Source organism: Triturus cristatus, chromosome 1_1, assembly GCF_964204655.1.
Source record: "Triturus cristatus chromosome 1_1, aTriCri1.1, whole genome shotgun sequence".
NCBI classification, from domain to species: domain Eukaryota; kingdom Metazoa; phylum Chordata; class Amphibia; order Caudata; family Salamandridae; genus Triturus; species Triturus cristatus.
This window is the reverse complement of record NC_140579.1, coordinates 114,318,672-114,342,644: the sequence shown is the minus strand read 5'-3', so window position 1 is coordinate 114,342,644 and position 23,973 is coordinate 114,318,672. Positions and strand designations below refer to the sequence as shown.

The following is a 23,973-nucleotide window of genomic DNA, read 5'->3' as shown; positions in this document are numbered from 1 at the left end:
CTTGGGATGGTACGGAGAGGAGTACGGCAATGCAACACCCAAACTTCCGATGGCTTCCTTGTAAGCCCTAGAGCTAAACACAGGGCCATGGTCAGAATGTAAAGTGGCAACTGTATATTTCCCTATTTACACTCACACATCTTTTATAATAGTTTGAGCATCAGCCGAGCTCTGAGGCCAAACCCACAGGAATCTAGACCATGAATCTACTGCCACCAAGATCTACTTGTAAGCCCCATCAGATTGTAAGGGACCTTAGTGGTCCAAATAGACACAGGCTAGGGGTCTGTCTGATATTAGTAATGGTGTGTGTGCCGGATGTGCTACGGTGGAACCCTTCATCTGCTGGCAGATGTCGTACTTAAGAACAAATGCTTTTGCTTGTTTTGTTAATCCTGGACACCAATAGCGCTGTTTCAATAGAGAAACTGTTGCAGTAATTCCTGTGTGTGCAGAACCCTGACCCTCATGTGCAGCTAGAATTAAACCTAATCTACAATCTATGTTTAGTATTACTCTATCCCCCACTCTTGGAATTTCAATCAATCAATCAATCAGTGGTTTATAGAGCATGCTACTAACCCGTGAGGGTCTCCAGGCGCTGGAATTTGAGCATACAGAATATTTTTTGCATCTAACTTGTAGGAGGATTTGAGTGGAAAACTCTTTGGTACAGCTGAGCTGTTTTTGAGGGAAGCAATGACAGCTACCATTATGTCTCCATCTATTCTTGTGCTAGAATGAGTTATTGCGGCTACGGAAGCAGTTCACACTGTCCCCTTGGTGGCTTCATCAGCCAATGAATTTCCTTCAACATGAACGCCATCACATTGATGACTCATGTGAGCTCTAGGCAAGTCTTTTTTCAACTCTGCCACTTGTTCCCAAAGCATGTTGGGCTTTATTGAGCAACCATTTGAGTCTTTAAACCCATTTTGACCCCAGTAGTGAAGATATGCGTTGTAAGACTGGACACAGTAAAATGAATCACACACTATAAGTGAGGGGAATTCTCGATCGGTTTGTATTAGTGCTAGTAATACGGCTTTTAATTCTGCCAGCTGTGCCGTGCTGTCTCCTAGGGACTGTGTCTTCATAGTGCTAGGATGGAACTTGCCGTCCTGCATACGTCCTTTTACAATCGCACAAGCTGCACTGTATTGCTGTTTACTACCTATGTCAGGCTGAGCAGAACCGTCAGTGTAAATAATGTATTCATACTGATCCAGAGGCATTATTTCATTCGGGAGCGGATATTCTTGTCTGTATTGCAGAAATACTAGTGTTTTTAATGAGAATCAAATTTGTAGTCTACATCTGTTGCAGTGAGAGAATTAGCCCATTGTATCCATCTTTGGAACACTAGCTTTTGTAACTGCCTCTAAGGCGGCTACTGGAGTTACGACAATTATTTGTTTCCCCTGTGCCAATGTTCTTTCCCTCACTACAACAGTCTGTACTGCTGTCAGACTTTTTCTGTAGAAGCAAAGCGCATTTCAGCGTTTGTGTACAAATGTGATTTGTATGCTATGGGTACCGTTTTCCCTTCATTGAAGGTTAGTTATGTGTACCCTGATTGACCCGCGATTACACGGATCACCAGATTTGTGGTATTTACACCTGTGTGCAGGTGTTTGGAAGCTATCACGTCAGCTTGTAAGGAACGAAGGTTAAACGTGTGTTCCTGTGTCCAATGTTTAATTGAAAAATCAGGTCTAATTAAATCATAGAAAGGTTTTACTTTTTCTGCGTAATCCAAAATGTATGCTCCGCCAAAATTTAGAAATCCGAATATAGATTGTAAGCTTTTTCAGAGTTTTTGTAGGTTGGAGCTGCGTGCACTTTTCTAAAAAGTTAGCTGCTAGGTTGTTCCTTTCTCTTGATAACTTGTATCTCAAAAATAGGACAATGAGGTGGGCTATTTTCAATTGAATTTGTAGCCCTCAGAGGCGAATCCCAAAACTATGTTGCTCACCCTGGTCAAATGATCCAATAAATCATCTGTCAAATAAATATCATCTACATAGGACAATGCCTCCTCATTAAAATTTTGAAGTAACTCTGTTACCCTAGCTGAGAACAACCCGTGGCAATTTTTATACCCTTGGGGAAGTTAACAGAATTGTCGCTGGGAGTGCAGAGATATCTTGTGTCGTTTTGTATTTTTTTCTGCACAATGTTATTCATTAATGCGGCACTGTGTGCATTCTGTACTGCAAATGTCTTTGTGCATGTGTTCAGATGTCTGTAGTCTAAAACTAGATGGTATGAATTATCGGGTTTCATTACAGGAAACAAAGGAAGGAGGTGCACTTTTCTATTACACATTGGTATTCCAGTTCATCTAAGATCTCCCTGGACAGTTTCTTCACTTCTTGTTTAATAGGGTACTGTCTCTGCGGAGTTGGAGTAGTTTTTACTGGGGTTACGTGGTGAGGCTAATCAGCATCCTACCCAACATGTTTGCGATATAATGCAGGAGGAAGTGTTACCGCCCACTCCTGCACATATGAATATTTTAAGGATACTGGAACAAGGTCGGAAAAAGTCATCAAAATTAGCATGTCTCTCTTTGGGCACTCCATAACAATCTCAGGCATCCAATCTTTTTCAATCAAAAGAATGTCATAGCCATACGTCCGGTTCTCCCAAAAGCGACCTTTAATTTTTCTGGGTTTGTCCCCCTCCGTTTGGAGTGTTATTTCATATAACCGATGTGGGACACTTACCCTTGTATCATGTGTTCATTTGAATCCATTTTCTCCAGAAATTCCATCAGGTTCTGACGAGCTATTGTTACTTCTTCTGCGCTGTCTAGCATCGTCAGAGCCCACTTCCCGTTCAGAAGCTGAGTCCTCAGTATTCTTGGCATGTCTAACTTTAAGACCTGCTACCTTCTTCTTTTTAAATTGAAGTTTTTATTTTGGTTTATCTTCTTTTTTGATATTATAGTCCGTAGTATGATGTGTGCCTCTGGACTTTGTCCTTTCTTCTTGTCTGTGTTCGCGACCCCCTTCCCCGCGTGACAGTGAGTCATGTCAGACACGACTGGTGGGAGGACGCCTTTAAACCAGTTTATGTGCTCCTGGTAGGTGAGCAGAACTTCAATGTCCTTGTATCGACAATATTCCTCTGGTCTTTCATCTTCAGTGTAAGAGTGAAATGTATTTGTGCGTGCATATGCTGGTGGGAATTTAACCCATGAATAGAATAACTCTGTTCTATATGATTTGTGTGCCTCAATCACAAATCTTACTGTCACACCCCTAGCTGTGACTCCAGGCTCTGCTAGTTTTAAAGTAAGGGCAGTTCTGACATTTTCTGAAATGTATATTTTGCCTTCTTGTTCTCCTTCCTCTATTGCATTCGCTCGTAGTACTGGTGCAGCATTTACTTCATCAGTCATTGTTGAAAAAGTTTGAAGGAAACTGAGATAACGTGTTATGCACAATAGGAACTATTTGTCCTTCAAGCTTGAATAAACAAACATGCAATACATAGGATATGCCTACTCAGCTGCTGCGGATTTTTCTCTTCCCACTCCAGACGTCTCTGGGTAAATGTGAGTAGGGATCTCTGAGAAAATAATGACTGAACTACTCAGATTTGACCATTAAATAAGAACCAAACCAACGTTGGCGATGCCATGTCGTGTAGTTCCTATAAACCTATATAGGATCTGCGCCTTTAGACAACATAGACTATGGGATTGGTGTCCAGACTGATTCCAGACACCCCCACCGGGTATGTTTGCCTGAATACCAGCTAGTGCCACTGTAAACTCCTCTTACCAAGGAGAGAATAGTTCCTGGCAACTATCGAATATGACAGGGATCATAGAAATAGTACAGTACTTTTCGCTCAGTCATTCGTGCTCACAGAGAAATACACAGAATAAACGGTGGGGAAATCTTCAATAAGCTTTTATTTAACCAGCGGCATTCTAGTGTGAAATAGGTGTGCTGAAACAACCATAAGACAGAAACAGATATAAATGATCATAAGCACCAATAGAGTAAAAAGATGGTAGATTCCTATCATAGTGCTAAACCAATGAATACAGGCAGGTATATGAATAAATGACAATATAAATGCGCACTCCGACGATGCAACCCTAACTAGATGTACTTAAGTGTACCTAGCATGTATATAAGTGTAGAGCCAAGAAACCCCCTAGGCTGAAGCCAACCTCATTACCTGAAATGAGAGACAGTTGGATCCCGTTTGGTCTCGTGATGGACACCCCTCGAGTGATAATAGACCACTGCGAGCTGGAGTGCCTGCGTGCAGGAACCTCAGCGTGTCATGTCAGTGTGTCAGCAAGGAAGTCTTTCTCCTATGCCTGCCACAGCAAAGATAAGCTGTATATATTCCCAAGAAGGTACCCTCAGGGGTCGGTTCTACCTTGATGTGTCATGTCGGCCAAGGATGACGAAAGGGATGACCCTTATACATAGTTATTATGCAGATGATGGTAATCCTGCTGTGATTGTGAGAATCCTCATGCATGATAAATGAGGCTAGTTTTCTGGGAAATACAAACAACATTTATGCAGCATCTTAACTAGGTAAAAGGTCAATACCAAAAACCGTTATGTGGTACAATGGCAGGGAAATGTAGGTGAAAGTTTAGGTGACTACCCAGGCCTATATATTGGGGTACATTACAAAACATAACAGATCTAGACCTTTTTTCAAAACTTCTGACAGAGTGACTGATTATTTGATTAAGAAATAGTCTGACCAAGGTAGCGGATCGATATTGTGCATCCTGATTGTCTCAATATATGAAAACAGCAGATGTAGAGCATGCCCTGCTTCAAGGGTTGGGCCTTTAACCCATTGTTTTAAATGAAGAAAATGAATCTCATTCTGCAGCCTCTTGTATAGGGGGTCCTCTGAGATTTTATAGCGCAAATTAAAATCCCCAATTACTAAAAATGTATCGTATTTTTTTTAAACGGAGGGGACAACCAGGAAAAGAGATCCAATGCCAATGGAGACTAACGTTTCTCAGTCCACCATCAAGACACATCCTTAAAGAAAATAGCAATACCTCTCGCCTGTCTGCCTTCGCTATCACATTCCAAAATCTTATATACGACTTGCTGCTAATCCATGTTTCAGAAATTAAAACAAATCTGGATTGGTGCAATTAATTGAGTTCCAGATCTCCATGCAGTGCCTTGGAAGGGACCTAGCATTCAAATTTAGGCATTTCAAGTTTAAAACCTCTGAATTCTAGCTGGTCACAGGAGGCTCCTTATTAGGCCAGCCTACCCACTTGCAGTTTGCGCAGGAAAAAGGTGCCCCTACTGCGCATTTATCTGTAACTTGTGTATAGTTCAGACCCAATGTTAATAGGGCCTGGCGTGAGTAAGTCTTGCCTGTTTACCTGAAGTGGAACGGGCAGTGATTTTGGCGACGGACAAGTGAGAACGGGCACAGACGGGCTTGCCTTCGGCATGGCTTCGCAGCACCCACATTAATATACATCCAGTCGGTCAACGACTAGACTGCTAACCTCTCCCCCAAAAAGACAACCGAAAACACTGCCTACTTTGAGATTTGTACGGCAGATTCGGAGTGGTTTGAACACACTACTGCCGACTCTGAATATGTAAAAACTGTTTGGTATCTGATTTTTAAGATAGCCCCAGAAATTTAGCAGCAAATATAAAATGCCCCTAAGTTGAAAACAGTTTGAGATCCAACAAATAGTCCTCGAAATTTAGCAGCAAAGAAAAAGTGCCCCCAATTCACACTAGCAGCAATAAGGCCGGAAGAACAGCAAGTAAAGTGTCAAAGTGTCAAGTACAAGTAGCTATTAGGGCGACAGTGACAACTTCAGAAGTAAATAAGTAAATTCCTACTAATAAATATTGCAACAAGTTCTATAATGTAATTTGTAGCACTTTCCTAGCCAAAGACAACATTATTAAATGCGATATTGTATCCCAATACTTTCCAATGGAAAAGCCAAACCTGCTACTGTAGAAAATAGCATTTTGGGGCTTTTCCCTGGAAGGACATGTTTAACATTAAACATTCACATTCCCTTCTTTTAAGTACCATGCACCCTGCCATATAGATAGTAAGGTCTAATTGGCGGTGACTTACTAGCATTTAAAAAGAAGGTTTAGATCTGTCAAAAGTTTTTTTTTTGACAGGTCGAAATTTCAGTTTTAAAACTCCCACACACTTTGCAAAATTCTACTAAGGATTGTAGCCAATTTCAACTTTTTTTAGGGGTGAGAACACATGTACTGGGTCCTGGTTAGAAGAGTCCCCGTGCACAGTGTCAAAAGAAACAACAGCAGCAGTTCAGAAAAATGGGAGTGATCATGCAAAAAGAGGCAGACTACTTTTTGCGCCAAACACTCATAACAGTATTCGAGAGCTGCATATCATTGATGAGGTTGCCAGTGGTGTATTTGATGTAATTCAAAATGTTGATAAAATATTTTGGCCCAAGAATAAATGCGTATTTAGAAAGTTTAATGCAATTGTTAAAGGGATACATGAAAAAGTAAAGAACTCTGTAGCATTGTGTCACACAAACTGGCGTTAATTTGTGAGTTTGGTACATTAATTGATACTTTAATTCATAACAATGGATGATTTGGGCCAAAATTCTGCATGTATAGGAAAAGTCACTGATTAAGAATCATGATCTGGCTGAGGGTGTGCCAGTAGCAGAAGGGAAACTGGAAAGTGTAAGTTTTCGAGCAAAGGGTAATGAGGAAAGGAAAGGAAAAATGAAGTAAAACAACACATATTAAGGCAACAATGAAAACAAATATAGAAGGATGTAGGTAAACTGACATTATTTAGTTGTAGTAACCCAGGTCACATCTCAACCAGAAGAATGTGTTAGGTGAAAACTTTGTTGTGGCATACGAGTTAGGGAAAGGGGCATTATGCTAGGCTACATGGAAGGGAAACATGCAAGGTTTGTATGAGTTGATGAACCTGAGGAAGAAATAGAGAAATTTGACTTGCAAATGGGTAAGTGTGGTGTAGCTGAAGAAGGTTTACTTATGCAAGAGCTTGTTGTTATATCTGATGGTAGCAAAGTGGTGGTACTTTTGGATTTAATATCCTGCTTGGGAAGAAATGTTCGAAAACAGCTTCAGTGAGAGAGTGGAAGATGTGGAATTAGCTGATATTATTCCTGCTGGTTATGGCAAGACAAAAATTGATTTGGTAGGTATGGCATGACCAGAATAGAGATCTCATTCAAGGAGAAAGCTATGGTGGGAAAATTATGTATTACAAAAAGGAGAGACAGTTAGTTTGCATGTCACTATCATCATGACATAGCAGGTTAGATACTAAAGCCAGTGAACCTGTGTTTGTGGTGTCAATATCGATTAAAGGAATTGAAATGGCAGCAAAGTTTCCCAAGGTATGTAAGGATAGAATAGCATACTTAGGAGGTTTCAGACATAAGATAATTTTGAAAAAAGGGAAACACCACTTGTGCACAAGCTGTACGTCATCTCAGGAGGGAGCAGCTTAAAGAACCATTGAAGAAATGTGTACATAATGGAGTAACTGAGGAGACATTATCTTCTGAGTGGTTGAGCCATGTAGTTGTAGCGGCAAAGAATGGTGGTTGTCAGGAAGTGTGTGGAATTGAGAGATTTGAAATACAACATCTGGGTGGACTAAACAACGGCTGTGGAGGCTTCGATAGTGTAGGCTACCACAAGGGTTTTTAGCATGCTAGATCTCTCTACCGTGAATAACCAAGCGGAATTGTGTATTTAACCACAGCAACACACCTCATTTGTGACTCCGTGCATTGAGTTTAGGTTTTCGTGAATACCCTTTGGGTTGCGTCAGCTGCTTTTCAAAGAGCCCTAAATAAGATGTGGGGAATGTAATGTTGTTCGTAGATGCTATCCTGGTGTTTGGCAGGAATGTTGAGGAGCATGATAGTGCATAGTGCAGTGGTTTGACAGTCAATGGGGAAACATGTCAGCGTAGTGTGGCATTGGTGATATATTTGGGACTTGTTATGCCCAAAGGTAGTATTCGTATCTAGTTACATTTGCTTGAGGCAGTCTAGAAGTCTCCGAATCCGCAAAACAAAGAAGAAGTGAGGTCGCATTTAGGCCCTATATTTTGCCATAATAATGCATCCTCTTGGAGATATGATGGAAAAAAGGGAACAAATATCAGTGAATAACATTGTGTGTTGAGGCTTTCGAGGTGGGCAAGGAGTCGGTGAATTGCACCACATCGCAGAGTAGGTGCATCCAAAGACAATATGGATGACTAACACTAGCAACAAGGGTATAGGGGTGGCACTGACACAAGTGGTGGATGGAAAAGAACATGTAGAGGAATTTTCCTCAAGCACTCTCAATTGCTCAATTGTGAGTGATTGTGTAGCAGAAAGGCAGTGAGTTTTGAGTTACTGAGGGATGGAGCATTGTAGACCCATTTTATGGGATTTTCCATTTATAGATTAAAAGCCTATGGAAGATGTTTTAGATTGTGGAAGTACCGATAGAGCACTGCCTCAATTTGAAAGGTGGCTGATGGAGAATCAGGAGTTCAATATTAGGGTGGAATTCTAACCAACAATGGAGAGCAAGCCTACACATTACCTTTAGACACAGCGAGTGATTTGACTGCAGGATATGAGTTTGAGAGTAGAGGTATGATGATAGATATCAAGGGTGTGGCTCTTGCAAATGATGGAAGGGAAGTAGCATATAACGATGATGAGTTCTTAACAGGAATTAGAAAGAAAACAAATTGAGGTATTATATGCAAATTGACAGATTTTCACATGAGGTCATGTGGCGAGTGGGTGAGGAAAGCAAGAGAGAGGAAAAGATATTGGTGGCCTGTAATAGATGGTCTGCTAGAAGACTTAGATCTTGTGCTAGTTGCGCAAGAAAATGAGTCCAGGATGGTCATGAGGCATCCATTGTCACTAGTCATATACCCCATGAAGCAGGTTGGGCCTATGAATTGTCAGACCCAGTAAGACTGTGCCTTCCTGGGGAACAGAATATGGTGGTAATGGAGGGTTGTCTTTCCAGGTGGATCTTCCAACCAGTTCGAACTTGCCCTCTTCTACTTAGACTCCATAGCTGAACCATTGGGTAGACGAAGGCAAGTCTGAACTGGTTAAAAGATTTTACAAAATTATGTTATTTTCTAAAAAGAAACATGTTGGAAGAGAACAGTAATCTGAAATATCTTTTGTGTATATCTGTATAATATTTTATTTTTTTCCTATAATATTGTTCTAGGTTTATGGAGAGGGCTAATATGTGTATACTTGTATATTTGTGATGTTCTAGATTGTTATAGAAAGGAATTCTACATTCTCCAAGGCTGGAGTTCAGTTGTTGTCGACAGCTGACTGGAGCAGATCTTATTTTGTGGTTTCATTCACTTGAAGATCGGGAGAACTCTGTAAGAGGCAGTAGCCACCGATAGACAGCCCAGGCAGCTGTGGGAAGGGACTAAACAGACCAACACTATATTGAACCTATAGATGGGAAGTGCAGGTCAGTAGCTGGGTGGTGGCACTGGATTTCTTACTACCAATGAATCAGCACTCTTCCAGAGAGGAGCTTACCCGGCTTAGGTAGGGCGAAGACTTGCACTTCACAGAGAGTTAGATGTTGGTAGATTGAAGGAATAATCACTGTGACGTAGCGTCCTGCCATCCCGCTGCAGTTGAAGGATCTTGTCACACCAGGACCTAGAGTCACGATAGTGGCACACCTGTACAAAAGAACACAGACTGTTGATTTCTGTAAGATCACTCACCATTCATTTAGATGGTGTGAGCACTGCACCTCTTACATCTCACCTCATCCAGTCAGAAAAGAGACCTCCAGAGATCTAATCTGGTCTGATCCTATTAGCTTGTTCAGGCTTCTTCTGAAGCTTCTTTGTGGACTCTGACTATCTCACACTTAGGGGGATATTCACAAGGAAATGGCGCAGCGCTGCATGCAATTTAGCAGTGCTGCGTCAATTCAAAAACGCAGGGATGTGCTGTATTTAGAAGAATACAGTGCACCCAAGGGGGATTTCCTCTGTGCTGGCGCCCAAAAAAAAGCTGCCTAGCATCATGGTGCAAGGGTGTCACTGTTGCACGGATGGTTGCTTAACAGAAAACACTTTACACTACAAAGCTTCATCACTCATACCAAACATTCATTCACGTGACCTGGATCAAGGTACTCTCAATATGTTGAATTAACCACTAACTTACATATTGGTGCCACATAACTTTCAGCCAACCCTACCTGGTGTTCAGGATACCACTCATCCCTAGCCAGTCCCCGATGTGGATCTCAGCACCGTTGATTCTCGTTGACTCATTGCCTCCTGGGTTGGTGATGGCCACAGAAGTTACAGACAAGGTGACTTGTAGATCCAACCTCCACCAGGGGCTATAGCTGTACTCCGTGGAGCTGCAGTCACCCTGTGGGTAATCGCTCCTCAGATCCCCATCGATAGCCAGACTTGCGACAGCCTCATTGTTCAGCGTGCTGGACTGACTGGCGACTCCCCAGAGTGCGACGCTGATCTCTGTGAAGAGAAATTGTGAGTTCCAGAACTTCATCCGGGCAATGAGAAGTTAAGTCATGAGAACAGAGGTGGACATTATGACACGGGTGGGGTCTGCATTTTAAGCAAAGGATCTGCCTTTTCATGTCTTACATAAAGGCTGTTTCTTTAGAGAAGAGGATGTCTAGTGAGTTGTATTCTTTGAGTAGGTTGGATGTACCTACAATATCTATATTTTATGCTTGTCACATTTTAGATTAGTTTGGTACATGCAGGAATCGGTTGCCTCAAAACCTTTGGTTGTAACTGTAACCAACACTCTGTCCTCTTCTCCTGTGAAATGGAAGTAACTAATACTTCTAGAAAACCATGATGTTTGTTTAGGGACATAATATCCTCACCGCTGCTTGATGACACCTTGTCCAATTGAGGTAGACCTGGAAAATAAGGCATCAGAAAATGTATTATAATTTTTATTCCTTGAGGAAATCCTGCTAGAAATCAGTAAATGAACATATCTCTCACTGGAATGCTCTCACTGCTTCATATTCGGTATGTGATGCTAGGGCTGTCACTGTGGTAGTAAATATACCACTATCACACTCATTGCTGCACAGTCAGTTTATGTAACACTGCTGGCCTGCTATCAGTGTAACACAGTCAGTATATCTACCACCAGAGCACTCTAACGCCAGCCATATATCTAACACTAAAGCGCTCTCCCTGTTGCACAGACAGCACAGGTAACTACCATAGAGCGCTTTCCCTCTAACACCAGTGGTATATATTTTATTTATCATTTTGCATAAAGTAAGGCCACAAACATCACATACAATCCAAAACATGAGCACAAGTGGATGACAATGATAAGTAATTAATCATCGGGAGATAAAAACATCAGCAGATACATAAAGGTCAGTACACAATGCAAGGCAGTGTGTATAGTTTTGTAGAGCGAGAGGGCAAAAACACAACAGCTGATAGCAGCACTTAGACCAAGTAACAAGCCAAGTTCAAGGGCTGACAAACTTATAAAGCAATACACAGTCGTATCCGACATATCAGTGTCTCTTCTAGTATGAATCATGACTTTCGTGTTGTAGAAGGTAATCTCTAAGTGACTGCCAAAGATCTCAGTCCGGGAAGTAGGGGGCTGAAGTGTGGCATATATGTTTTTCACTTGTGGTGTACACATGAGGTATATCTAACACTGAACCCATCTCACTGTTGCACAGACAGCATCAGTGACAACAATAGAGCGCTTTCACTCTAACACCAGAGTTATATCTAACACTAAAGCACTCTCACTGTTGCACAAACAACACAGGTGACAACAGTGGGGCACTTCCACTCTAACACCAGAGGTATATCTAACACTAAAGCACTCTCACTGTTGCACAGACAACACAGGTGACAACAGTGGGGCGCTTTCACTCTAACACCAGAGGTATATCTAACACTAAAGACCTCGAACTGTTCCACACACAGCATAGGTGACAACAGTGGGACGCTTCCACTCTAACACCAGAGGTATATCTAACATTGAAGCCTTCTCACTGTTGCACAGACAGCATAGGTGACAACGATAGAGCACATTCACTCGAACACCAGCGGTATATATAACACTAAAGCACGCTCATTGTTGCAGAGACAGAATAGGTGACAACAGTGGAGCGTTTTCACTCTAACACCAGCGGTATATCCAACACTAAAGCACTCTCACTGTTGCACAGACAGCATAGGTGACAATAGTGGAGCACGTTCACTCTAACACCAGAGGTATATCTAACACTAAAGCACTCTCACTGTAGCACAGACAGCATAGGTGACAACAATAGAGCGCATTCACTCTAACACCAGCGGTATATCTAACACTAAAGCACTCTCACTGTTGCACAGACAACACAGGTGACAACAGTGGGGCACTTCCACTCTAACACCAGAGGTATATCTAACACTAAAGCACTCTCACTGTTGCACAGACAACACAGGTGACAACAGTGGGGCACTTCCACTCTAACACCAGCGGTATATCTAACACTAAAGCACTCTCACTGTTGCACAGACAGCATAGGTGACAATAGTGGAGCACATTCACTCTAACACCAGAGGTATATCTAACACTAAAGCACTCTCACTGTTGCACAGACAGCATAGGTGACAACAATAGAGCGCATTCACTCTAACACCAGCGGTATATCTAACACTAAAGCACTCTCACTGTTGCACAGACAACACAGGTGACAACAGTGGGGCACTTCCACTCTAACACCAGAGGTATATCTAACACTAAAGCACTCTCATTGTTGCAGAGACAGCATAGGTGACAACAGTGGGGCGCTTTCACTCTAACACCAGAGGTATATCTAACACTAAAGCACTCTCACTGTTGCACAGACAACACAGGTGACAACAGTGGGGCGCTTCCACTCTAACGCCAGAGGTACATCTAACATTGAAGCCTTCTCACTGTTGCACAGACAGCATAGGTGACAACGATAGAGCACATTCACTCGAACACCAGCGGTATATCTAACACTAAAGCACGCTCATTGTTGCAGAGACAGAATAGGTGACAACAGTGGAGCGCTTTCACTCTAACACCAGCGGTATATCCAACACTAAAGCACTCTCACTGTTGCACAGACAGCATAGGTGACAATAGTGGAGCACGTTCACTCTAACACCAGAGGTATATCTAACACTAAAGACCTCGAACTGTTCCACACACAGCATAGGTGACAACAGTGGGACGCTTCCACTCTAACACCAGCAGTATATCTAACACTAAAGCACTCTCACTGTTGCACAGACAACACAGGTGACAACAGTGGGGCACTTCCACTCTAACACCAGCGGTATATCTAACACTAAAGCACTCTCACTGTTGCACAGACAGCATAGGTGACAATAGTGGAGCACATTCAGTCTAACACCAGAGGTATATCTAACACTAAAGCACTCTCACTGTTGCACAGACAGCATAGGTGACAACAATAGAGCGCATTCACTCTAACACCAGCGGTATATCTAACACTAAAGCACTCTCACTGTTGCACAGACAACACAGGTGACAACAGTGGGGCACTTCCACTCTAACACCAGAGGTATATCTAACACTAAAGCACTCTCATTGTTGCAGAGACAGCATAGGTGACAACAGTGGGGCGCTTTCACTCTAACACCAGAGGTATATCTAACACTAAAGCACTCTCACTGTTGCACAGACAACACAGGTGACAACAGTGGGGTGCTTTCACTCTAACACCAGCGGTATATCCAACACTAAAGCACTCTCACTGTTGCACAGACAGCATAGGTGACAATAGTGGAGCACGTTCACTCTAACACCAGAGGTATATCTAACACTAAAGCACTCTCACTGTAGCACAGACAGCATAGGTGACAACAATAGCGCGCATTCACTCTAACACCAGCAGTATATCTAACACTAAAGCACTCTCACTGTTGCACAGACAACACAGGTGACAACAGTGGGGCACTTCCACTCTAACACCAGCGGTATATCTAACACTAAAGCACTCTCACTGTTGCACAGACAGCATAGGTGACAATAGTGGAGCACATTCACTCTAACACCAGAGGTATATCTAACACTAAAGCATTCTCACTGTTGCACAGACAGCATAGGTGACAACAATAGAGCGCATTCACTCTAACACCAGCGGTATATCTAACACTAAAGCACTCTCACTGTTGCACAGACAACACAGGTGACAACAGTGGGGCACTTCCACTCTAACACCAGAGGTATATCTAACACTAAAGCACTCTCACTGTTGCACAGACAACACAGGTGACAACAGTGGGGCGCTTTCACTCTAACACCAGAGTTATATCTAACATTGAAGCCTTCTCACTGTTGCACAGACAGTATAGGTGACAACAATAGAGCAATTTCTCTCTAACACCAGCGGTATATCTAATACTAAAGAGCGCTTATTGTTGCAGAGACAGCTTATGTGACAATAGTGGAGCACTTTCACTCTAACACCAGAGGTATATCTAACACTAAAGCACTCTCACTGTAGCTCAGACAGCATAGGTGACAACAATAGAGTGCATTCACTCTAACACCAGCAGTAAATCTAACACTAAAGCACTCACATTGTTGCACAGACAGAATAGGTGACAAAAATGGAGCGCTTTCACTCTAACACCAGAGGTATATCTAACAGTAAAGCACGCTCATTGTTGCAGAGACAGCATAGGTGACAACAGTGGAGCGCTTTCACTCTAACACCAGAGGTATATCTAACACTAAAGACCTCGAACTGATCCACACACAGCATAGGTGACAACAGTGGGACGCTTCCACTCTAACACCAGAGGTATATCTAACATTGAAGCCTTCTCACTGTTGCACAGACAGCATAGGTGACAACGATAGAGCACATTCACTCGAACACCAGCAGTATATCTAACACTAAAGCACGCTCATTGTTGCAGAGACAGAACAGGTGACAACAGTGGAGCGCTTTCACTCTAACACCAGCGGTATATCTAACACTAAAGCACTCTCACTGTTGCACAGACAGCATAGGTGACAACAGTGGAGCACTTTCACTCTAACACCAGTGGTATATCTAACACTAAAGCACTCTCACTGTTGCACAGACAACACAGGTGACAACAGTGGGGCGCTTCCACTCTAACACCAGAGGTACATCTAACATTGAAGCCTTCTCACTGTTGCACAGACAGCATAGGTGACAACGATAGAGCACATTCACTCGAACACCAGCGGTATATCTAACACTAAAGCACGCTCATTGTTGCAGAGACAGAATAGGTGACAACAGTGGAGCGCTTTCACTCTAACACCAGCGGTATATCCAACACTAAAGCACTCTCACTGTTGCACAGACAGCATAGGTGACAATAGTGGAGCACGTTCACTCTAACACCAGAGGTATATCTAACACTAAAGACCTCGAACTGTTCCACACACAGCATAGGTGACAACAGTGGGACGCTTCCACTCTAACACCAGCAGTATATCTAACACTAAAGCACTCTCACTGTTGCACAGACAACACAGGTGACAACAGTGGGGCACATTCAGTCTAACACCAGAGGTATATCTAACACTAAAGCACTCTCACTGTTGCACAGACAGCATAGGTGACAACAATAGAGCGCATTCACTCTAACACCAGCGGTATATCTAACACTAAAGCACTCTCACTGTTGCACAGACAACACAGGTGACAACAGTGGGGCACTTCCACTCTAACACCAGAGGTATATCTAACACTAAAGCACTCTCATTGTTGCAGAGACAGCATAGGTGACAACAGTGGGGCGCTTTCACTCTAACACCAGAGGTATATCTAACACTAAAGCACTCTCACTGTTGCACAGACAACACAGGTGACAACAGTGGGGCGCTTTCACTCTAACACCAGCGGTATATCCAACACTAAAGCACTCTCACTGTTGCACAGACAGCATAGGTGACAATAGTGGAGCACGTTCACTCTAACACCAGAGGTATATCTAACACTAAAGCACTCTCACTGTAGCACAGACAGCATAGGTGACAACAATAGCGCGCATTCACTCTAACACCAGCAGTATATCTAACACTAAAGCACTCTCACTGTTGCACAGACAACACAGGTGACAACAGTGGGGCACTTCCACTCTAACACCAGCGGTATATCTAACACTAAAGCACTCTCACTGTTGCACAGACAGCATAGGTGACAATAGTGGAGCACGTTCACTCTAACACCAGAGGTATATCTAACACTAAAGCATTCTCACTGTTGCACAGACAGCATAGGTGACAACAATAGAGCGCATTCACTCTAACACCAGCGGTATATCTAACACTAAAGCACTCTCACTGTTGCACAGACAACACAGGTGACAACAGTGGGGCGCTTTCACTCTAACACCAGAGTTATATCTAACATTGAAGCCTTCTCACTGTTGCACAGACAGAATAGGTGACAACAATAGAGCAATTTCTCTCTAACACCAGCGGTATATCTAATACTAAAGAGCGCTTATTGTTGCAGAGACAGCTTATGTGACAATAGTGGAGCACTTTCACTCTAACACCAGAGGTATATCTAACACTAAAGCACTCTCACTGTAGCTCAGACAGCATAGGTGACAACAATAGAGTGCATTCACTCTAACACCAGCAGTAAATCTAACACTAAAGCACTCACATTGTTGCACAGACAGAATAGGTGACAAAAATGGAGCGCTTTCACTCTAACACCAGAGGTATATCTAACAGTAAAGCACGCTCATTGTTGCAGAGACAGCATAGGTGACAACAGTGGAGCGCTTTCACTCTAACACCAGAGGTATATCTAACACTAAAGACCTCGAACTGTTCCACACACAGCATAGGTGACAACAGTGGGACGCTTCCACTCTAACACCAGAGGTATATCTAACATTGAAGCCTTCTCACTGTTGCACAGACAGCATAGGTGACAACGATAGAGCACATTCACTCGAACACCAGCAGTATATCTAACACTAAAGCACGCTCATTGTTGCAGAGACAGAACAGGTGACAACAGTGGAGCGCTTTCACTCTAACACCAGCGGTATATCTAACACTAAAGCACTCTCACTGTTGCACAGACAGCATAGGTGACAACAGTGGAGCACTTTCACTCTAACACCAGTGGTATATCTAACACTAAAGCACTCTCATTGTTGCAGAGACAGAATAGGTGACAACAGTGGAGCGCTTTCACTCTAACACCAGCGGTATATCTAACACTAAAGCACTCTCACTGTTGCACAGACAGCATAGGTGACAACAGTGGAGCACTTTCACTCTAACACCAGAGGTATATCTAACACTGAAGCACTCTCACTGTTGCACAGACAGCATAGGTGACAACAGTGGGGCACTTCCACTCTAACACCAGAGGTACATCTAACATTGAAGCCTTCTCACTGTTGCACAGACAGCATAGGTTACAACGATAGAGCACATTCACTCGAACACCAGAGGTATATCTAACACTAAAGCACTCTCACTGTTGCACAGACAGCACAGGTGACAACAGTGGAGCGCTTTCACTCTAACACAAAATATATGTAACACTAAAGCACTCTCAATGCTGCACAGACAGCATAGGTGACAACAATAGACACATCCACTCTAACACTAGCGGTATATCTAACACTAAAGCACTCTCATTGTTGCACAGACAGCATAGGTGACAACAGTGGAGCGCTTTCACTCTAACACCAGCGGTATATCCAACACTAAAGCACTCTCACTGTTGCACAGACAGCATAGGTGACAATAGTGGAGCACGTTCACTCTAACACCAGAGGTATATCTAATACTAAAGCACTCACTGTTTCACAGACAGCATAGGCGACAACAAAAGAGCGCTATCACTCTAACACCAGTATAGTCTCACTCTTCTCCCACTCCCTGACCATCAGAGTGTTGCTTCTAGCAGGGTCATTACTATAGGGGCGTGACTCACTCTTTTCCCTCTCTCTAACCCCCAGATGGCCACTTCTAGCAGTGTCAGTGGCTAAGGTGAGTGCCTCACTCTTTTCCCTCTCTCTAACCCATGGAGTCCTGCTTCTAGCACGGTTAGTAACTAAGGGGCGTGCCTCACTCTTTTCACTCTCTCTTACTCCATAGTCGTTCTTGTAGCAGGGTCAGTATCTAAGGAGTTTGTCTCACTCTCTTCCCTCTCTCTGACCCCCAGAGTGCTGCTTCTAGCCGGGTTAGTAGCTGAGGGGCGCGCCTCACTCTTTTTCCCTCCCTCTGAACCCCAGATTGCTGCTTCTAGCAGGGTAAGTAGCTAAGGGGTGTACCTCACTCTTTTCCCTCTTTATGAGCTTCAGAGTGCTGCTTCTAGCAGGGTTAGTCCCTAAGGGGCATGCCTCAAACTTTTCGCTCACCCTGACCCTAGAGTGCTGCTTCTAGCAGGGTCAGTAGCTAATGAGTGTTCCTCACTCTTTTCACTCTCCCTGACCCCAGAGTGCTGCTTCTAGCAGAGTGAGTAGCTAAGGAGTGTGTCTCACTCTCTTCCCTCTCTCTGACCCCCAGAGTGCTGCGTCTAGCAGGGCCAGTGGCTGAGGGGCGTGCCTCGCTCTTTTTCCCTCTCTCTGACCCCCAGAGCACTGCTTCTAGCAGGGTCAGCAGCTAGGGGGCGTGCCTCGCTCTTTCCCTCTCCATGACCCCCAGAGTGCTACTTCTAGCAGGGTTAGTACCAAAGAGGCATGCCTCAAACCTTTCTCTCACTCTGACCCTAGAGTGCTGTTTCTAACAGGGTTAGTAGTTTAGGAGTGTGCCTCGCTCTTTCCTCTCTCTGATCACCATAGTGCTGCTTCTTGCGGGGTTAGTAGCTAAGGGGCGTTCCTCGCTATTTTCTCTCTCCCTGACCCCAGATCGCTGCTTCTAGCAGGGTAAGTAGCTAAGGGGCGTACCTCAGTCTTTTCCCTCTCTATGACCCCCATGGTGCTGCTTCTAGCAGGGTTAGTAGCTAAGGGGCGTACCTCACTCTTTTACCTCTCTCTGACCCCCAGGGTGCTGCTTCCATCAGGGTTATTAGCTAAGGGGCATACCTCACTCTTTTCCCTCTCTCTGACCCCCAACGTAGTGCTTCTAGCGGAGTCAGTAGTGCCTCGCTTTTTTCCCTCTCTCTGAACCCCAGAATGGTAGTTCTTGCAGGGATAGTAGCTAGGGGCGTACCTTGCTCTTTTATCTCTTCCTGGCCCCAGACTGCTGCTTCTAGTTAAGGGACGTGCCTCACTCTTTTCCCTCTCTCTGACCCCCCAGAGTGCTGCTTCTAGCAGGGTCAATAGCTAAGGGGCGTGCCTCGCTCTCTTCCCTCTCTATGATCCCCCCCCCCAGTAGTTAAGGGGGTTGCTCGCTCTTTTCCCTCTCTCTGACCCCCCAGAGTGCTGCTTCTAGCAGGGTCAATAGCTAAGGGGCGTGCCTCGCTCTCTTCCCTCTCTATGACCCCCCCCTCCAGTAGTTAAGGGGGTTGCTCGCTCTTTTCCCTCTCTCTGACCCCCCAGAGTGCTGCTTCTAGCAGGGTCAATAGCTAAGGGGCGTGCCTCGCTCTCTTCCCTCTCTATGATCCCCCCCCCAGTAGTTAAGGGGGTTGCTCGCTCTTTTCCCTCTCTCTGACCCCCCAGAGTGCTGCTTCTAGCAGGGTCAATAGCTAAGGGGCGTGTCTCACTCTCTTCCCTCTCTATGACCCCCCCCCCAGTATTTAAGGGGTGTGCCTCGCTCTTTTCCCTCTCTCTGACCCCCCAGAGTGCTGCTTCTAGCAGGGTCAATATCTAAGGGGCGTGCCTCGCTCTCTTCCCTCTCTATGATCCCCCCCAGTAGTTAAGGGGGTTGCTCGCTCTTTTCCCTCTCTCTGACCCCCCAGAGTGCTGCTTCTAGCAGGGTCAATACCTAAGGGGCGTGTCTCACTCTCTTCCCTCTCTATGACCCCCCCCCCCAGTATTTAAGGGGTGTGCCTCTCTCTTTTTTCTCTCCCTGGCCCCAGAGTGCTGCTTCTAGCGGGGTCCGTAGCAGGGGTGTGTCTCATTCTTTTCCCTCTCTCTGACCCCTAGAGTGCTGCTTTTAGCAGGGTCAGTAGCTAAGGGGCGTACCTCGCTCTATTCCCTCTCCCTCAGACTGCTGCTTCGAGAGGGTCAGTAGCGTCTCACTCTCTTTCGTCTCCCAGACCCCCGAGTGCTGCTTCTCGCACAGTCAATAGTTTAGGAAAGTCTCTCTCTCTCTTACCTGTCCAGAGCCACAGGGCCAGCAGAATGCCCCATCCAAACATGTCTTGTGTGCTATGTATGGGAAGAAGAACACAATACGTGTTATTGTTATTCAACTCATTGGTCTTCTATTCTATTGAAGTATCGTTGTGTAGGATCCTAAAAGGATATATGCCACCTCAGTTTGGACCCAGCTATATGCAAATCAATCTCGACCCTTTTCCAATAGGAACAGTCCAAGCCGAACTGCCTAAACCTGAACACAAGCAACCCAGGGCCAGCTTCGTCCTGATTGGAGTTATCAATCGTTAGTAGGGACTTCTAGTGGCACAGCGAGCATGGGACCCACAGCTGGGTATACTCTTGAATCTTAGGGCGGTACATCAAACACACAAAAAACGATGGAGGAATGCTAGCAATTTCTCAATCCCCTGGCAATCGCTCGGGTGGCATTCCAATCCATCGTTCTTTTGCTCACCAGGCCACCTGAGTTTGGAACCAGCCATATGCAATTTTTAACTTTTGACCAGTGAATCCCTCAAAAGTCTGACTTTACTATAGACCACGGATGGAGAGCACCCAAAAGTCCCCGATAGTTTAGTGTCTGCTTGTGACAGTCCGCAATGTTTGTTGATTGCCCTTCTAATTTGGGAGCCTGTGTGCTACAAGTTGTAATGAAGAGTGTAACTTTTCTCTCTCTTGTGATCTCACTTTAGGGGTAAACAACTCATTCCTTTTTACCTTCCTAGTTTTATTCTTGGATTCCACTAGAATATTTTCATAACGTTCCTTTCCCTGAAAACCCCAGATAGGACCACATCACCACCACAAAGAACCTACAGATTTCTACTTATTTATTTCCACATCAGGATGACATTTCTAAGAGATAAGTTTATGTACTAACAACAGTTGCACGTAGCTTGGTAGGCAGGAAGGATGGACAGCATAAACCGGAGCAGGTGACGGAGGCGCTGATGTTGTTTGTGATGGAAACAGCAAAACAACAATAACGTTTATAAGGTCAAGAACACCAAACACTGACCAAGCCCCTCCGATTGTGCGTGCACGCACTTTTTATAGTGTTTTATGCACTGAGCTAAGATGGAGATCACCATTCTTGTAACAGTAAATTAAAGGCGAAAAATAAATGTCCACCGTACGGTGATGAGGCATACGTGAGCATGCGTAGTGACGCCTGCTTGTGCATACATCCTCATACTGGTGCTTTCCATTAACTGTTTAGTGATGTGGGGGTGTTAGTTGTATAGGAAGTGATGATGCCTGTCAGTATCTGCGTGTAATATATTGGTCTGATAGATTGTGCGGTGCATGAGGTAGGGGAAAACCCCCTGCAACCCATAAATTGTGAAGGATAAAAGAATCCTACATGTCACTGTAACAAAAGATCTTATGCACACGCGGTTAGTGTTCTGGGAGAGTTCATCATGTAATTGGAGCACAGACGCTAGTAAAGTCTCTTAAAGTATTTTCTTTGTCTGTTTATTAAAACAAAAACGTCCAGTCACTGGCTCCCCGTTGAGAAGAGAGTTACTTTCAAGAAACTAACCCACACCTACAAATGCCTCCACAACACCGGACCCCAATACCTCAACGAGAGGATCTCCTTTTACGTTCCCAAGAGAAACCTCCGATCTACCGACCTCGCCCTCGCCGAAACCCCGCGCATCCACAGAGCCAGAACAGTTGGAAGAAACTTCTCCTACATCACGACCAAGACCAGGAATGAGCTCCTGCTCAACATCAGACGCGCCCCCTCCCTGAACATCTTCAGGAAGACGAGAAAGACCTGGCTTTTCAACTGATGAGGAGCGGCTCAGCCCCCCCCCCCCCCCTCCCCCCCCCCCCCGCGCCTTGAGACACTCACGGGTCAGTAGCGCGCTTACAATTCCCCTGATTGATTGATTGATCATGTCAGGAAAAAGACCTGTGTAAAAGAGAAGAATATATAAAAAGAAGACTGTAAGAGAGAAACCTCACGTTTCTCATTGTTGAAATTCCGACAAATGGTGCAAAAAAAGTGCCAAACTGCTTGATAGAGAAGGGCCAATTTTAAATTTTGTACTGCCGAAAATACATTTTTAGCACAAATTGTTCCCACAAAAAAACATTTATAGCAGGAAAAAATTCCTCTTACGAAGTGATTTTTTGAAGAGATTTTTGTGAGGAGACCTTATTATTCCGGGAATTGTCTTGTTCCTCCATTAAAACTTTGCATCCTCGAGAAGCTGTCGAAAGTTGCAAACTTTTTTTATATTAAAAAAATCTTCGCATAGATGTCAAAGGGAAACTATGGCACTTTCACTCCTTAATTCTGGCACGTTTCATCATCAGCCCTTACGAAGTCATACTTCGCAATATATTGCATCGGGGGTAAAAGAATCTGGTAGGCAGGTTCAACATATTTTTCAGTTTGATAAATGCATTTTCAGACTACAATGTAAAAACAAATGCAAAAATAAACTTTCAGTGTAAAAAGAGGAGCAAAATGAAAAGCAGAGAAAATGTGAAAGGTAAAACAAGAATTAAGTAGATTCTCAATAAAGAGAATCAGGAATAGAAGCAAAGGAATTAAAAAGAAACGTGGAAAACAACAATCAAGATCAATAGGAAAAAAAAGATTAAACTTAACTATCGGGAAATGAGGACAAGCAGGAAGTGAAAAAAATATAGGAAAACATGGAAACGAACAGAAAGAAACATGGTAATAGAAACATAGAGCGAGGGGAAGGGAGTAGGTAAGTGATGAAAGTTCAAAGAAAGAGGAAGAACAATGAGAAACAATGTAGTGAGAAAAGAGAAGAATGAACGCACGTCAGAGAAAAAGGTGAAGAAAAGGGGAGGTAAGATACAGAGGAAGAGAGAGACAGACACAGAAAAAGATAGAGTAACATCGAAAATAGGAAGGAGAAGAGAAAGTGGAGAGAGACAGCAAAGTAGCACATGAGAGAGAAAATTGTGAAAATGAGGAGAGAAACTGTAAAAACCTTCAAGAAAGTAGAAGAAAGAGAATGATGAGACAATTAAGTGAAATTGGAGAGATCTAGGTTATGGAGAGATGAGAGGCAAAGAAGTATGAAAATGTACCCTTTGCAATGATCAGACACCAACCTGTCTCTGAGGCAGAAACCACCGGTAAAGACTACACAGAAACCAAACTCCAGGCAGGACGTGAGCCCTGGCTGCAGCCGCGTCAGCGTGAGTGCTGACGTCACCTGCGTCCACACGAAGGAGACCACAGAAGCCGCATCTTTGCATCCGCGGGTCACAGGTGAGGTGCCGGCAGGTGTGTCAACAGACCCGCTTCCAAATCTCAACCGCTCACGCAGACATGCCAGCTTCTGTCAACACTGGCCTTTTCCCTCCATTTCCTAATGGACACCATCTTCTCTCCCTCCTACAAACTGTCAGCAATTACCTGTGCTGATAAATAGGTAAGGCGCCTTAGAGGGCAGTCCACAAAGGTACCTGCGAGTGTGTGGTAGCGCCCCTGTAACACTGCTCCACACTCAGTGCCGTTCACAAAGATGCTGACGAGGACCTAGTTTGCATGTGCGTTTTCTCAGCTGTGAAAGCGAGAAACTGCACGCGTGAAAACCTACAACGTAGGTGTGAATATGAGGATGGCACGGGAAGTGGAGAGAAAATGGGGAATAACAAGAG

General features: G+C 44.1%; 1 protein-coding gene across 1 annotated transcript in view; it reads right to left on the bottom strand.

Moving 5' to 3' along the window:
• Positions 1-23,973, bottom strand: part of LOC146869700 (uncharacterized) — a 664,652-nt gene that overhangs the window by 286,378 nt on the left and 354,301 nt on the right. Inside the window, exons 12-15 of the mRNA XM_085640198.1 lie at positions 20,312-20,420; positions 10,950-10,985; positions 10,284-10,569; positions 9,605-9,753 (exon numbers count right to left, since the gene is read on the bottom strand). Coding sequence (XP_085496324.1) covers positions 9,605-9,753; positions 10,284-10,569; positions 10,950-10,985; positions 20,312-20,420 — 580 coding nt within the window. The remainder of the gene's footprint in view (positions 1-9,604; positions 9,754-10,283; positions 10,570-10,949; positions 10,986-20,311; positions 20,421-23,973) is intronic.